Below are 15,932 nucleotides of genomic sequence, written 5' to 3' on the forward strand. Positions count from 1 at the left end.
ATTAAGCTTCGACACTTCGTAGAAGGCCTTGTTGCACACATTGCACACGTGGTTGCGGATGCCTCTTGTTTCATGTGTGGGTAGAAACCTTTTAAATATTTTTTTTAAGAGCGCTATAGGATCACTTGCTTACCAGTATGAACCCTCATGTGCGCGTTAAGCTTCGACACCTCGTAGAATGCCTTGTTGCACACATTGCACACGTGGTTACGGATGCCTCTGTGCTTCTTCATGTGTTGGCAGAGCGTGGAGTGGCGGCGGAAGGTCTTGTTGCATTCGGAGCACTTTAGGGGCTTCTCGCCGGTATGGAGGCGGAAGTGTACCTGAGAAGAGTACGCTTTTGTAAAAAAAAAAATAGGTACAAGTTTTTATCGCCGACTGTACTTTTGAATCAGGTATATGGTATATATCGCCAGGTGACAACAAAATCTCACAACTGAACCTTATTTGGGGACAGTCAGCGGCAGAAGTTGCTAAGCGGGCGTGGTGTTTAAAATTACCTTGACACGCTCTTATTCTCTTAACAATAAAGTAGCGTCAAGCTCATCTTGAACACCTGGCCCGCTTAGCAACTTCTGCTGCTGACTGTACTAGCATGGTTCACTATAGCTCTTCACTTGTGATAGAAATTAGCGAGTTTTGGTTGTTACCTGACGATATGAACTAGTAATGGAGATGATTATAACGAGCCCAAACTCAATCAAGTTACATTGACACTAAACTAACTGAGCTCTGTAATATTTACAAGCTTATTAACTACCTATAGTCAAATGGTTAATAAGCTTGTAAATATATTATAGTCAAATTTGACGGTAAAACTTAAAAAGACGCGTAGTGCACATGCTGTTTTAGCTCTCAATTTTTTTTATTTACCCGTACTTTCACTATGTAATCAGCCTTTTTTTATCAAATACGAATATTTAATATAGGCAGCTACGTGAAGCACTTTATCACCGAGAAAGTGTCGGTCGGAATCAAGTCGGAATCCTAGTTGGGTGTTGTATTCTTTCGACGTGATTATCTGTTTAAAATTAAAAAACCTTCATGTTAAGTTGCATACAGCTGGCCGTCACCACTAGACATTTGCTTCACATTTGACATTTACGTCAGATTCACATCACAACACGTTTGACATTGACTAACAATTTTATTTTCCGTAATTTTTAACACATCAGCACATCACAATGGGTTTCGACTACTACGGTATTCTAGGTGTGAAACGATCGTGTACTCAGTACGAGATTAAAAAGGCGTATCGTCGCTTGGCACTAAAGTATAACCCAGAGAGGTATGAAGGCGATGAGAGCATGAAGCGAATCTTCGCGCTGATCGGAGAGGCCTACGAAGTGCTGGTCGATCATAAGCACAGGGCAGTCTATGACCAGTATGGTGAAGAAGGGCTTAAACGAGGGGTACCGGGCCCTACAGGTATTTGGCAGTTGTATTATACACGTATACAGTGTGGAAAGATAAGTCGGGCCCTGGGGGGAAACTACCTTAAATCCTTAAGCTGGCTCATTTTACTTAAAGGAGACATTCCTTTATTTTTAAAAAGAAACAAAACTGCATTCAAAGATTTTCTAAAACTCGCTTGCCTCGCCCGGGACTCGAACCGACTAAAAATTCCAAAAAATAAAAACTCGCAATTTTATTCTACTAGTCGATACAGTTAATGTTAATGATAACATTTCTCCAAGAAACATTAGGTCTTAAACTCGTCTGTCGTACAAAATATCCATAAAATGTAATATTTAGTACTCAAGATTTTTTTAGACAAGCCAAGTCGAAGAAAAAAAGAAAAATACTTTGAATGCAGTTTTGTTTCTTTTTAAAAATAAAGGAATGTCTCCATTAAGTAAAATGAGCCAGCTTAAGGATTTAAGGTAGTTTCCCTCCAGGGCCCGACTTATCTTTCCACACTGATATATTATAATAACATACACATAGAGATGGGCGCCGGCGGGTAAATACCGGGAAAATACCCAAAACTACCCAATCTACCCGATATTTACCCGTATCTACCCAAATTGTTGGGTATTTAAAATTTGTTCGTATAATTGAAGAAATTCATTATATAAATAAGATATATCAACATTATTATCGTATAAATATGAAAATAAGTTAAAATAAAGTACACAAATCACAATCACACAACTTTTTTGTACACAATTAATGTAAGTGTGGAAAAAAATAAATAAAAAAATTTTTTTTCTATGAGTGCATTTTGTTCACTAATTTGTGTAATTTGTGTTGTAGGAATGTTAATTTAATTAAGCTTTTGTATACCGTATTATTTACATTTCTTTGTTAATTTGTGTACCTATTATTATTTTATGTATTTATATTTTTCCTTTTTTTTCATTTATTTTTATTTTACCTACTATTTTTAAATTATTTTCATAATTTGGTTTTGATATTTCTACATTTTATTTTATTTATTGTTTAATACAGTAATTTTATCGTTAGGTATATGGCCAAATTTGATTTACTGAAACCGGTTTGGATGAAATTTTGTCTGTATCTAGATTGTTTGAAAACACAATATGATCCAGTAGGTGGCACTGCTATAGGTATATAGCCAATTAGATATGAGCGCCGATAGGCATTTAGCCGGCGGCGGCGCTCCGGTCAAAATTGGTCGGCGGCGGCGGCGAAACGGCGGCGTGGCCTTGAAACACCTTCGAATAATGAAAAAAGAATTCAAACCAAAATTTTACCGAATAAACATGTCTTTGCTGTAAGAAAGTCATGAAATAAATGCATCTTTTATTTTCAAGGATAATTTATTGAATAATGGTACGAAAAAAATTGATATCGTATAAACTGTGGATAAGCGGTATCGCGCGGCATCAGAGGCGGTCTTAATCTTGGCGAGGCTCTCCGGAAGATCTTAGCGAGGCCCTTATCTTTAGTGCTAGTTAAAAATTGCGGATTGACAGTATCAGGGAAACGTCTTGTCGACAGTCCAAAGAAAATCGAGATCCGTCATTAACCAATATCGATTCAACAAAACCGATTTATGTCAAAAAGTGAGGCCCAACGCCGAGCTCCATGTAACACCGAAGACTTGATTTCGACGCCTCCCAATGCGAGGCCAGAGGATGAGCTGCAGGTAAGCATACAGCTAAGAATCGAACGCCAAGTGTAAGCTTGGCTGACGGCCGAACGCCTGGAGCGCCGATTGCGGCGCGCTTCTGTGCGAGGCCGAGCTGCAAGAGAGCAGAGCGAGGGCGCAGGCCGATAAAGACTGAAGCCATAGTGTTAAAGATCTGGAGCTTTCCTGCGGGCGCATTCGTGCGACGCCAAAGGCCGAGCTGCAATGGAGCTAAGATCGGATAAGGACCAATGCTCAAGCGTTTTAAAACAGGCCGAAAGTTGAGCAGGCCGAAACCAACGGCCGGACATTTGGACGTGGAAACGCTTAATATCTCAAAACTAACCCCATTTTATACCTTTTAAAGACGTTTAACCATGCTTGCAATGGTTAAATTCGCGGTAAATGTAAATGACTGACGGCGCCGCCGCCGCCGACAAAATTTTGTCGGCCGCGGCGGCGCGAACATTTTGTCGGCGGCGGCGGCGCGCCGGCGCGGCGCTCATATCTATAGCCAATAGTGTTTTCAAACAATCCAGGTACCGGTTGAAATATATGCACAAAATTTCATCCAAATCGGTTTCATTAAATAAAATTAGGTGATATACCGACAGCAGCGCCACCTACCGGGTCCAATAGTTTTTTCAAACAATCCAGGTATCCGTTGAAATATAGATATACACAAAATTTCACCCAATCGGTTTCAGTAAATCGAATTTGGCTATATACCGATAGCAGCGCCACCTACCGGGTTCATTTGTTTTTCCCAACCCTTCAGGAGCCCATTGAAATATACACACAAAATTTCATCCCAATCGTTCCAGCCGTTTAAGAGGAGTAGAGTGACAAACACACGTATTGTAGAATGTATGTATTAAGATATTAAACATTTGACAAATTCCTTAGTCAATACAAATATTATACATTTTATAGAACTACATGAGTATCAAAAAAACTGTTATTTACATTATCTCAATTCAATTTATTACTCCGTTTCCAACTTTTATTTATACCCACTCATTTGGGTAGAAAAGGTAAATACCGGGTAGATTGGGTAAATACCCGATAAATACCCGATATCTACCCCGGGTATTTACCCGCCGCCCATCTCTACATACACATGAGGAATGTTATGAAAGTAACGGAAGTGAAAGAGGTATATGTCAAGATCGTAGCAAGTGGAAATCCGTGGTCTCTGCCTACCCCTCCGGGAAATAGGCGTGATTATATGTATGTATGTATATATAACATTGCTTGATTATTGGAAACCTTTGTTTGAGGAGACCGAAATATTTAAGCAGATAATTTTTTGGTATTGTTTTCAACTTTCTGGTTTAGTAAATACCTAGTTATGAAATGAAAAAGTGCAGCAATGTCGAATCTTATTTTATACCACATCGGTGGAAAACAAGCATACGGCCTGCCTGATGGTAAGCAGTCACCGTAGCCTATGGACGCCTGCAACTCCAGAGGCGTAACATGCGCGTTGCCGACCTTTTAAAAACCTGTACATTCCTATGAAATGACGGTTATTACGTCACTCCCTCACTTTGTCCTGTTCAAGTCGGTACATAGCTTATACGCGCCTTTTTATTTAATATAATAAACTTTAATATTACAGAATACATACAGCCTTACGCCTACCACGGGGAACCGCTTAAGACCTTCCGCGATTTCTTCGGCACGTCCAACCCATACGCCAACTTATTGGACTACTATGAAAACCCGCTTCCAATGTTCGAGTCTCCTCTAGGCAGAGGCTATAAAGAAAAGGACGTCACTATCTTCAGACCGCTGTCTTTGTCTTTAGAAGAAATTTACAAAGGGGGATTAAAAAAAATGAAAATCCAGCGCTTAGTGTTCACCGATGAGACTTGCTCGGAGCTGAAACTGCGAGAGAAAGTGCTTTCTATCCCTTTCGCGCCCGGTATCTACCCTAATACAGAAATACTTTTTAAATCGGAAGGCGACCAAGGACCTACCAGGATACCAGCTGACGTAATATTCGTTACGGAGGACCGTCCACACGATACGTACGTACGATGTGGCTTGAGCGACTTACTCATAGTCAAACAAGTGAGTTTAGAAGAAGCTCTATGCGGTCTAGATATAACCTTAAAGACCTTAGACGACAGAGTGGTGAGAACTAAAATTTCTGACGTCATCACACCTACTTACGAAAAAGTGATAGACGACGAAGGACTCCCGGTACCAGCGTGTCCTAAAAAGGCTAAAGGTAATTTGGTGATACGCTTTAAGATCGATTTTCCGATTTATTTGGCGCCAAAAGCGAAGAAAAAGTTTGCGGAAGCGTTCAGGCTGAATGAGGATGAGAATAAGAAGTTTGACGACATACCTTGCGGCGCCCTTCCTTCTTCGGAAGTTTCCATTTGAAATAAGTATTTTTATCAATTATACCTAATTACCTATTAACTGTATTAATAAAAAAAGTTTCTTTACGCATTATTTCTCTAGACTAGACTCAAGAGCACTCAAGACGCTTTCGAGGGCTTAAGCTTTGGTTTCCTCCGAAAGCGGTGCCGTCATATAGCGGGCGTCTCCATACAAATACTACGACATCCATATTTAGCCGTATTATTTAGTATGGAGACGGCCGCTAATATATGACGGCACCGCTATCCTAGGAAAAGCGATCTTTAGCGAAGACAAATTGTACAGTCGCCATCAGATATATCGGAGCGGCCAAGGTGTTCACAATATCTGAACACGCACTAAACTTGACAATAGAGGCGTGTTCAGATATTTGTGAGCGCCTTAGCCGCTCCGATATATCTAATAGCGTCTTTACATATGACATCGTCAAACGCACAACAAAAAGAAAGTATGTATCGGGATCGGGAAAACAGAGGGCCTACCGGGAACACTGAAGTTCGCAAAGTGCGGGCATCTTTCTGTCACTCTAATTACGCTTTAATTATTGGAGTAAAAGGCCCTCAGATTCTACGATAAGTCACGTGACTATTTCCCTATTTCCATACATTATTTAAGTTTCGTTTGGCGTTTCGTGGCTGTTTTATAAAAGGACAAACCCACCTTTAATCTCGTAAGACCCACTATATAAAGTTTTCAAATTTTTAATTTGAACCTTATTCTATAAGTAAATTAGAACGAATCTCGTTTGTTTTAAAAAGCAATGAAACAAAAGAAATGCTACTTTATTTGGTTCATGAAAGGTTCAAATTAGATTGCACGAATATGTACATTATTTAGTCTCCAGGAGTCAGGAGGTTAAGTCAGTCGGGTTGTAGAAGCTCTTGCACATGGAGCACACATAGGGCCGCTCGCCTCGGTGGCGCGCCATGTGGGAACTTGGCGCGTAGTCGCTGTAGAACCTACGAGGGCAAACCCACCTTCAAGTCAGTCAGGTTGTAGAATCTCTAGCACATGGAGCACACATAGGGCCGCTCGCCCCGGTGACGCGCCATGTGGGAACGTGGCGCGTAGTCGCTGTAGAACCTACGAGGGCAAACCCACCTTCAAGTCAGTCGGGTTGTAGAAGCTCTTTGAGCACATGGAGCACACATAGGGCCGCTCGCCTCGGTGGCGCGCCATGTGGGAACGTAGCGCGTAGCCGCTGTAGAACCTACGAGGGCAAACCCACCTTCAAGTCAGTCGGGTTGTAGAAGCTCTTTGAACACATGGAGCACACATAGGGCCGCTCGCCTCGGTGCCGCGCCATGTGGGAACGTAGCGTCTAGCCGCTGTAGAACCTACGAGGATAAACCCACCTTCAAGTCAGTCAGGTTGTAGAATCTCTAGCACATGGAGCACACATAGGGCCGCTCGCCTCGGTGTCGCGCCATGTGGGAACGTAGCGCGTAGCCACTGTAGAACCTACGAGGACTCACCTTCAAGTCAGTCGGGTTGTAGAAACTCTTTGAACACATGGAGCACACATAGGGCCGCTCGCCTCGGTGCCGCGCCATGTGGGAACGTAGCGCATAGCCGCTGTAGAACCTAAGAAAAACAAGCAAATTTAAAATAAGTATGCATAAAGGCTTCCTTATAGCCAACCCAAGGAAGGAAAACTAGGGGAACTACGCGAATTTTGGTATAGTTGTAGGTAAAGGTGCTTTAAACAACATACTAAAAGTACTGATTGATTGGGGTGAAGCTAAAGGGTAGGGGTGTAAAGGTATCTTGTTTTAGTTTTTCGTAAATACCTCCTAAACGGTACCTCCTAAACTAGGCTTAAGCAGGCGTGGCTCACTCCGCGATTTCGTCGCTCTGCTACAGGTAGCTAAAAGTACATCCGTTCGGCCCCAATTTTGGGGAAAGACATAAGCCGCGCGTGGCGCTGTCGCCACCTAGCGGCCATATCTGATCGTAACAGACGCGTTTTGTTAGAGAGTGAGTCTTCTGTACTTAGTACTAATATTTATTCTGTGGCTTAAGCTAGTCTTAAATTGTTACTGTTTTTTGTATATTTGTATTTTGACTTTTATTGAATAAACGTTCCTAAACGGTGGGTTATAGATAGCAAAAATAATTCTTAAACATGAGTACTCTGCTGTAAAAAAAATACAAAAAAGGTCTACGCTTTTTTGCTAGGATCGAAGTGGCGAGTGTGGTCTGTTTGGACGATATTTTAAGGGGGGTACCTCTTCTCACAAACTGAGCACTGGTGTGTTTTCTGCTCGAAGTGGGTCTGCCTGTGTCGGTACAGCAGTTTTGGTGGGGAAGTTCCGTTGGCAGACCGAGCATGCTTGCTACTTGTGTTTAGTGTAAATAGTACCAACCTTTTTTCACAAACTGAGCATTGGTGTGTTTTCTGCTCGAAGTGGGTCTGCCTGTGTCGGTACAGCAGTTTTGGTGGGGAAGTTCCGTTTGCAGACCGAGCATGCTTGCTACTTGTGTTTAGTGTAAATAGTACCAACCTTTTTTCACAAACTGAGCACTGGTGTGTTTTCTGCTCGAAGTGGGTCTGCCTGTGTCGGTACAGCAGTTTGTGGGGAAGTTCCGTTGGCAGACCGAGCATGCTTGCTACTTGTGTTTAGTGTAAATAGTACCAACCTTTTTTCACAAACTGAGCATTGGTGTGTTTTCTGCTCGAAGTGGGTCTGCCTGTGTCGGTACAGCAGTTTTGGTGGGGAAGTTCCGTTTGCAGACCGAGCATGCTTGCTACTTGTGTTTAGTGTAAATAGTACCAACCTTTTTTCACAAACTGAGCATTGGTGTGTTTTCTGCTCGAAGTGGGTCTGCCTGTGTCGGTACAGCAGTTTTGGTGGGGAAGTTCCGTTTGCAGACCGAGCATGCTTGCTACTTGTGTTTAGTGTAAATAGTACCAACCTTTTTTCACAAACTGAGCATTGGTGTGTTTTCTGTTCGAAGTGGGTCTGCCTGTGTCGGTACAGCAGGTTTGGTGGGCAAGTTCCGTTGGCAGACCGAGCATGCTTGCTACTTGTGTTTCGTATAGTACCAACCTCTTCTCACAAACTGAGCACTGGTGTGTTTTCTGCTCGAAGTGGGTCTGCCTGTGTCGGTACAGCAGTTTTGGTGGGGAAGTTCCGTTGGCAGACCGAGCATGCTTGCTACTTGTGTTTAGTGTAAATAGTACCAACCTTTTTTCACAAACTGAGCATTGGTGTGTTTTCTGTTCGAAGTGGGTCTGCCTGTGTCGGTACAGCAGGTTTGGTGGGCAAGTTCCGTTGGCAGACCGAGCATGCTTGCTACTTGTGTTTCGTATAGTACCAACCTCTTCTCACAAACTGAGCACTGGTGTGTTTTCTGCTCGAAGTGGGTCTGCCTGTGTCGGTACAGCAGGGTTTTGGTGGGGAAGTTCCGTTGGCAGACCGAGCCTGCTTGCTACTTGTGTTTAGTGTAAATAGTACCAACCTTTTTTCACAAACTGAGCATTGGTGTGTTTTCTGCTCGAAGTGGGTCTGCCTGTGTCGGTACAGCACAGTTTTGGTGGGGAAGTAGCGTAGTCAGACCGAGCTACTTGCTACTTGTGTTTCGTATAGTACCAACCTCTTCTCACAAACTGAGCACTGGTGTGTTTTCTGCTCGAAGTGGGTCTGCCTGTGTCGGTACAGCACAGTTTAGGTGGGGAAGTAGCGTAGTCAGACCGAGCTACTTGCTACTTGTGTTTCGTATAGTACCAACCTCTTCTCACAAACTGAGCACTGGTGTGTTTTCTGCTCGAAGTGGGTCTGCCTGTGTCGGTACAGCACAGTTTTGGTGGGGAAGTAGCGTAGTCAGACCGAGCTACTTGCTACTTGTGTTTCGTATAGTACCAACCTCTTCTCACAAACTGAGCACTGGTGTGTTTTCTGCTCGAAGTGGGTCTGCCTGTGTCGGTACAGCAGGGTTTTGGTGGGGAAGTTCCGTTGGCAGACCGAGCATGCTTGCTACTTGTGTTTAGTGTAAATAGTACCAACCTTTTTTCACAAACTGAGCATTGGTGTGTTTTCTGCTCGAAGTGGGTCTGCCTGTGTCGGTACAGCAGGGTTTTGGTGGGGAAGTTCCGTTGGCAGACCGAGCATGCTTGCTACTTGTGTTTAGTGTAAATAGTACCAACCTTTTTTCACAAACTGAGCATTGGTGTGTTTTCTGCTCGAAGTGGGTCTGCCTGTGTCGATACAGCAGGGTTTTGGTGGGGAAGTTCCGTTGGCAGACCGAGCATGCTTGCTACTTGTGTTTAGTGTAAATAGTAACAACCTTTTTTCACAAACTGAGCATTGGTGTGTTTTCTGCTCGAAGTGGGTCTGCCTGTGTCGGTACAGCACAGTTTTGGTGGGGAAGTAGCGTAGTCAGACCGAGCTACTTGCTACTTGTGTTTCGTATAGTACCAACCTCTTCTCACAAACTGAGCACTGGTGTGTTTTCTGCTCGAAGTGGGTCTGCCTGTGTCGGTACAGCACAGTTTTGGTGGGGATGTAGCGTAGTCAGACCGAGCTACTTGCTACTTGTGTTTCGTATAGTACCAACCTCTTCTCACAAACTGAGCACTGGTGTGTTTTCTGCTCGAAGTGGGTCTGCCTGTGTCGGTACAGCACAGTTTTGGTGGGGAAGTAGCGTAGTCAGACCGAGCTACTTGCTACTTGTGTTTCGTATAGTACCAACCTCTTCTCACAAACTGAGCACTGGTGTGTTTTCTGCTCGAAGTGGGTCTGCCTGTGTCGGTACAGCACAGTTTTGGTGGGGAAGTAGCGTAGTCAGACCGAGCTACTTGCTACTTGTGTTTCGTATAGTACCAACCTCTTCTCACAAACTGAGCACTGGTGTGTTTTCTGCTCGAAGTGGGTCTGCCTGTGTCGGTACAGCAGGGTTTTGGTGGGGAAGTTCCGTTGGCAGACCGAGCATGCTTGCTACTTGTGTTTAGTGTAAATAGTACCAACCTTTTTTCACAAACTGAGCATTGGTGTGTTTTCTGCTCGAAGTGGGTCTGCCTGTGTCGGTACAGCAGGGTTTTGGTGGGGAAGTTCCGTTGGCAGACCGAGCATGCTTGCTACTTGTGTTTAGTGTAAATAGTACCAACCTTTTTTCACAAACTGAGCATTGGTGTGTTTTCTGCTCGAAGTGGGTCTGCCTGTGTCGATACAGCAGGGTTTTGGTGGGGAAGTTCCGTTGGCAGACCGAGCATGCTTGCTACTTGTGTTTAGTGTAAATAGTAACAACCTTTTTTCACAAACTGAGCATTGGTGTGTTTTCTGCTCGAAGTGGGTCTGCCTGTGTCGGTACAGCACAGTTTTGGTGGGGAAGTAGCGTAGTCAGACCGAGCTACTTGCTACTTGTGTTTCGTATAGTACCAACCTCTTCTCACAAACTGAGCACTGGTGTGTTTTTTGCTCGAAGTGGGTCTGCCTGTGTCGGTACAGCACAGTTTTGGTGGGGAAGTAGCGTAGTCAGACCGAGCTACTTGCTACTTGTGTTTCGTATAGTACCAACCTCTTCTCACAAACTGAGCACTGGTGTGTTTTCTGCTCGAAGTGGGTCTGCCTGTGTCGGTACAGCACAGTTTTGGTGGGGAAGTAGCGTAGTCAGACCGAGCTACTTGCTACTTGTGTTTCGTATAGTACCAACCTCTTCTCACAAACTGAGCACTGGTGTGTTTTCTGCTCGAAGTGGGTCTGCCTGTGTCGGTACAGCAGGGTTTTGGTGGGGAAGTTCCGTTGGCAGACCGAGCATGCTTGCTACTTGTGTTTAGTGTAAATAGTACCAACCTTTTTTCACAAACTGAGCATTGGTGTGTTTTCTGCTCGAAGTGGGTCTGCCTGTGTCGGTACAGCAGGGTTTTGGTGGGGAAGTTCCGTTGGCAGACCGAGCATGCTTGCTACTTGTGTTTAGTGTAAATAGTACCAACCTTTTTTCACAAACTGAGCATTGGTGTGTTTTCTGCTCGAAGTGGGTCTGCCTGTGTCGATACAGCAGGGTTTTGGTGGGGAAGTTCCGTTGGCAGACCGAGCATGCTTGCTACTTGTGTTTAGTGTAAATAGTAACAACCTTTTTTCACAAACTGAGCATTGGTGTGTTTTCTGCTCGAAGTGGGTCTGCCTGTGTCGGTACAGCACAGTTTTGGTGGGGAAGTAGCGTAGTCAGACCGAGCTACTTGCTACTTGTGTTTCGTATAGTACCAACCTCTTCTCACAAACTGAGCACTGGTGTGTTTTCTGCTCGAAGTGGGTCTGCCTGTGTCGGTACAGCACAGTTTTGGTGGGGAAGTAGCGTAGTCAGACCGAGCTACTTGCTACTTGTGTTTCGTATAGTACCAACCTCTTCTCACAAACTGAGCACTGGTGTGTTTTCTGCTCGAAGTGGGTCTGCCTGTGTCGGTACAGCAGGGTTTTGGTGGGGAAGTTCCGTTGGCAGACCGAGCATGCTTGCTACTTGTGTTTAGTGTAAATAGTACCAACCTTTTTTCACAAACTGAGCATTGGTGTGTTTTCTGCTCGAAGTGGGTCTGCCTGTGTCGGTACAGCAGGGTTTTGGTGGGGAAGTTCCGTTGGCAGACCGAGCATGCTTGCTACTTGTGTTTAGTGTAAATAGTACCAACCTTTTTTCACAAACTGAGCATTGGTGTGTTTTCTGCTCGAAGTGGGTCTGCCTGTGTCGGTACAGCAGGGTTTTGGTGGGGAAGTTCCGTTGGCAGACCGAGCATGCTTGCTACTTGTGTTTAGTGTAAATAGTACCAACCTTTTTTCACAAACTGAGCATTGGTGTGTTTTCTGTTCGAAGTGGGTCTGCCTGTGTCGGTACAGCAGGTTTGGTGGGCAAGTTCCGTTGGCAGACCGAGCATGCTTGCTACTTGTGTTTCGTATAGTACCAACCTCTTCTCACAAACTGAGCACTGGTGTGTTTTCTGCTCGAAGTGGGTCTGCCTGTGTCGGTACAGCAGGGTTTTGGTGGGGAAGTTCCGTTGGCAGACCGAGCCTGCTTGCTACTTGTGTTTAGTGTAAATAGTACCAACCTTTTTTCACAAACTGAGCATTGGTGTGTTTTCTGCTCGAAGTGGGTCTGCCTGTGTCGGTACAGCACAGTTTTGGTGGGGAAGTAGCGTAGTCAGACCGAGCTACTTGCTACTTGTGTTTCGTATAGTACCAACCTCTTCTCACAAACTGAGCACTGGTGTGTTTTCTGCTCGAAGTGGGTCTGCCTGTGTCGGTACAGCACAGTTTTGGTGGGGAAGTAGCGTAGTCAGACCGAGCTACTTGCTACTTGTGTTTCGTATAGTACCAACCTCTTCTCACAAACTGAGCACTGGTGTGTTTTCTGCTCGAAGTGGGTCTGCCTGTGTCGGTACAGCACAGTTTTGGTGGGGAAGTAGCGTAGTCAGACCGAGCTACTTGCTACTTGTGTTTCGTATAGTACCAACCTCTTCTCACAAACTGAGCACTGGTGTGTTTTCTGCTCGAAGTGGGTCTGCCTGTGTCGGTACAGCAGGGTTTTGGTGGGGAAGTTCCGTTGGCAGACCGAGCATGCTTGCTACTTGTGTTTAGTGTAAATAGTACCAACCTTTTTTCACAAACTGAGCATTGGTGTGTTTTCTGCTCGAAGTGGGTCTGCCTGTGTCGGTACAGCAGGGTTTTGGTGGGGAAGTTCCGTTGGCAGACCGAGCATGCTTGCTACTTGTGTTTAGTGTAAATAGTACCAACCTTTTTTCACAAACTGAGCATTGGTGTGTTTTCTGCTCGAAGTGGGTCTGCCTGTGTCGGTACAGCAGGGTTTTGGTGGGGAAGTTCCGTTGGCAGACCGAGCATGCTTGCTACTTGTGTTTAGTGTAAATAGTACCAACCTTTTTTCACAAACTGAGCATTGGTGTGTTTTCTGTTCGAAGTGGGTCTGCCTGTGTCGGTACAGCAGGTTTGGTGGGCAAGTTCCGTTGGCAGACCGAGCATGCTTGCTACTTGTGTTTCGTATAGTACCAACCTCTTCTCACAAACTGAGCACTGGTGTGTTTTCTGCTCGAAGTGGGTCTGCCTGTGTCGGTACAGCAGGGTTTTGGTGGGGAAGTTCCGTTGGCAGACCGAGCCTGCTTGCTACTTGTGTTTAGTGTAAATAGTACCAACCTTTTTTCACAAACTGAGCATTGGTGTGTTTTCTGCTCGAAGTGGGTCTGCCTGTGTCGGTACAGCACAGTTTTGGTGGGGAAGTAGCGTAGTCAGACCGAGCTACTTGCTACTTGTGTTTCGTATAGTACCAACCTCTTCTCATAAACTGAGCACTGGTGTGTTTTCTGCTCGAAGTGGGTCTGCCTGTGTCGGTACAGCACAGTTTTGGTGGGGAAGTAGCGTAGTCAGACCGAGCTACTTGCTACTTGTGTTTCGTATAGTACCAACCTCTTCTCACAAACTGAGCACTGGTGTGTTTTCTGCTCGAAGTGGGTCTGCCTGTGTCGGTACAGCACAGTTTTGGTGGGGAAGTAGCGTAGTCAGACCGAGCTACTTGCTACTTGTGTTTCGTATAGTACCAACCTCTTCTCACAAACTGAGCACTGGTGTGTTTTCTGCTCGAAGTGGGTCTGCCTGTGTCGGTACAGCAGGGTTTTGGTGGGGAAGTTCCGTTGGCAGACCGAGCATGCTTGCTACTTGTGTTTAGTGTAAATAGTACCAACCTTTTTTCACAAACTGAGCATTGGTGTGTTTTCTGCTCGAAGTGGGTCTGCCTGTGTCGGTACAGCAGGGTTTTGGTGGGGAAGTTCCGTTGGCAGACCGAGCATGCTTGCTACTTGTGTTTAGTGTAAATAGTACCAACCTTTTTTCACAAACTGAGCATTGGTGTGTTTTCTGCTCGAAGTGGGTCTGCCTGTGTCGATACAGCAGGGTTTTGGTGGGGAAGTTCCGTTGGCAGACCGAGCATGCTTGCTACTTGTGTTTAGTGTAAATAGTAACAACCTTTTTTCACAAACTGAGCATTGGTGTGTTTTCTGCTCGAAGTGGGTCTGCCTGTGTCGGTACAGCACAGTTTTGGTGGGGAAGTAGCGTAGTCAGACCGAGCTACTTGCTACTTGTGTTTCGTATAGTACCAACCTCTTCTCACAAACTGAGCACTGGTGTGTTTTCTGCTCGAAGTGGGTCTGCCTGTGTCGGTACAGCACAGTTTTGGTGGGGAAGTAGCGTAGTCAGACCGAGCTACTTGCTACTTGTGTTTCGTATAGTACCAACCTCTTCTCACAAACTGAGCACTGGTGTGTTTTCTGCTCGAAGTGGGTCTGCCTGTGTCGGTACAGCACAGTTTTGGTGGGGAAGTAGCGTAGTCAGACCGAGCTACTTGCTACTTGTGTTTCGTATAGTACCAACCTCTTCTCACAAACTGAGCACTGGTGTGTTTTCTGCTCGAAGTGGGTCTGCCTGTGTCGGTACAGCACAGTTTTGGTGGGGAAGTAGCGTAGTCAGACCGAGCTACTTGCTACTTGTGTTTCGTATAGTACCAACCTCTTCTCACAAACTGAGCACTGGTGTGTTTTCTGCTCGAAGTGGGTCTGCCTGTGTCGGTACAGCACAGTTTTGGTGGGGAAGTAGCGTAGTCAGACCGAGCTACTTGCTACTTGTGTTTCGTATAGTACCAACCTCTTCTCACAAACTGAGCACTGGTGTGTTTTCTGCTCGAAGTGGGTCTGCCTGTGTCGGTACAGCAGGGTTTTGGTGGGGAAGTTCCGTTGGCAGACCGAGCATGCTTGCTACTTGTGTTTAGTGTAAATAGTACCAACCTTTTTTCACAAACTGAGCATTGGTGTGTTTTCTGCTCGAAGTGGGTCTGCCTGTGTCGGTACAGCAGGGTTTTGGTGGGGAAGTTCCGTTGGCAGACCGAGCATGCTTGCTACTTGTGTTTAGTGTAAATAGTACCAACCTTTTTTCACAAACTGAGCATTGGTGTGTTTTCTGCTCGAAGTGGGTCTGCCTGTGTCGATACAGCAGGGTTTTGGTGGGGAAGTTCCGTTGGCAGACCGAGCATGCTTGCTACTTGTGTTTAGTGTAAATAGTAACAACCTTTTTTCACAAACTGAGCATTGGTGTGTTTTCTGCTCGAAGTGGGTCTGCCTGTGTCGGTACAGCACAGTTTTGGTGGGGAAGTAGCGTAGTCAGACCGAGCTACTTGCTACTTGTGTTTCGTATAGTACCAACCTCTTCTCACAAACTGAGCACTGGTGTGTTTTCTGCTCGAAGTGGGTCTGCCTGTGTCGGTACAGCACAGTTTTGGTGGGGAAGTAGCGTAGTCAGACCGAGCTACTTGCTACTTGTGTTTCGTATAGTACCAACCTCTTCTCACAAACTGAGCACTGGTGTGTTTTCTGCTCGAAGTGGGTCTGCCTGTGTCGGTACAGCACAGTTTTGGTGGGGAAGTAGCGTAGTCAGACCGAGCTACTTGCTACTTGTGT

General features: G+C 45.2%; 2 protein-coding genes across 2 annotated transcripts; one reads left to right on the forward strand and one right to left on the reverse strand.

The window, feature by feature from the left end:
- Positions 1 to 110: 110 nt before the first annotated feature.
- LOC134656975 (zinc finger protein 664-like) lies at positions 111 to 6,694 on the reverse strand. Its single transcript, XM_063512539.1, has 2 exons — positions 6,590 to 6,694; positions 111 to 323 (listed from the first exon to the last, which is right to left on the reverse strand). Exons 1-2 carry the CDS (start codon positions 6,665 to 6,667, stop codon positions 114 to 116), a joined length of 288 nt encoding a protein of 95 aa, XP_063368609.1. The 5' UTR covers positions 6,668 to 6,694; the 3' UTR covers positions 111 to 113.
- LOC134656913 (dnaJ homolog subfamily B member 13-like) lies at positions 1,128 to 5,497 on the forward strand. Its single transcript, XM_063512464.1, has 2 exons — positions 1,128 to 1,428; positions 4,716 to 5,497. The coding sequence occupies exons 1-2, from the start codon at positions 1,185 to 1,187 to the stop codon at positions 5,486 to 5,488; spliced, it is 1,017 nt and encodes a 338-aa protein (XP_063368534.1). The 5' UTR covers positions 1,128 to 1,184; the 3' UTR covers positions 5,489 to 5,497.
- Positions 6,695 to 15,932: the final 9,238 nt, after the last annotated feature.

The sequence above is a fragment of the Cydia amplana genome, chromosome 19 (genome assembly GCF_948474715.1).
Source record: "Cydia amplana chromosome 19, ilCydAmpl1.1, whole genome shotgun sequence".
In the NCBI taxonomy this organism is placed as follows: domain Eukaryota; kingdom Metazoa; phylum Arthropoda; class Insecta; order Lepidoptera; family Tortricidae; genus Cydia; species Cydia amplana.

What these genes read in the sequence shown, in the direction of transcription:
- LOC134656975 (XM_063512539.1), bottom strand. Translation starts at nt 6,667, where the DNA reads ATGGCGCGCCACCGAGGCGAGCGGCCCTATGTGTGCTCCATGTGCTCA. An exon ending in ACAACCCGACTGACTTGAAG is followed by an intron (nt 324 to 6,589) that starts GTGGGTTTGCCC and finishes TACTCTTCTCAG; the next exon opens with GTACACTTCCGCCTCCATAC.
- LOC134656913 (XM_063512464.1), top strand. Translation starts at nt 1,185, where the DNA reads ATGGGTTTCGACTACTACGGTATTCTAGGTGTGAAACGATCGTGTACT. An exon ending in AGGGGTACCGGGCCCTACAG is followed by an intron (nt 1,429 to 4,715) that starts GTATTTGGCAGT and finishes TTAATATTACAG; the next exon opens with AATACATACAGCCTTACGCC.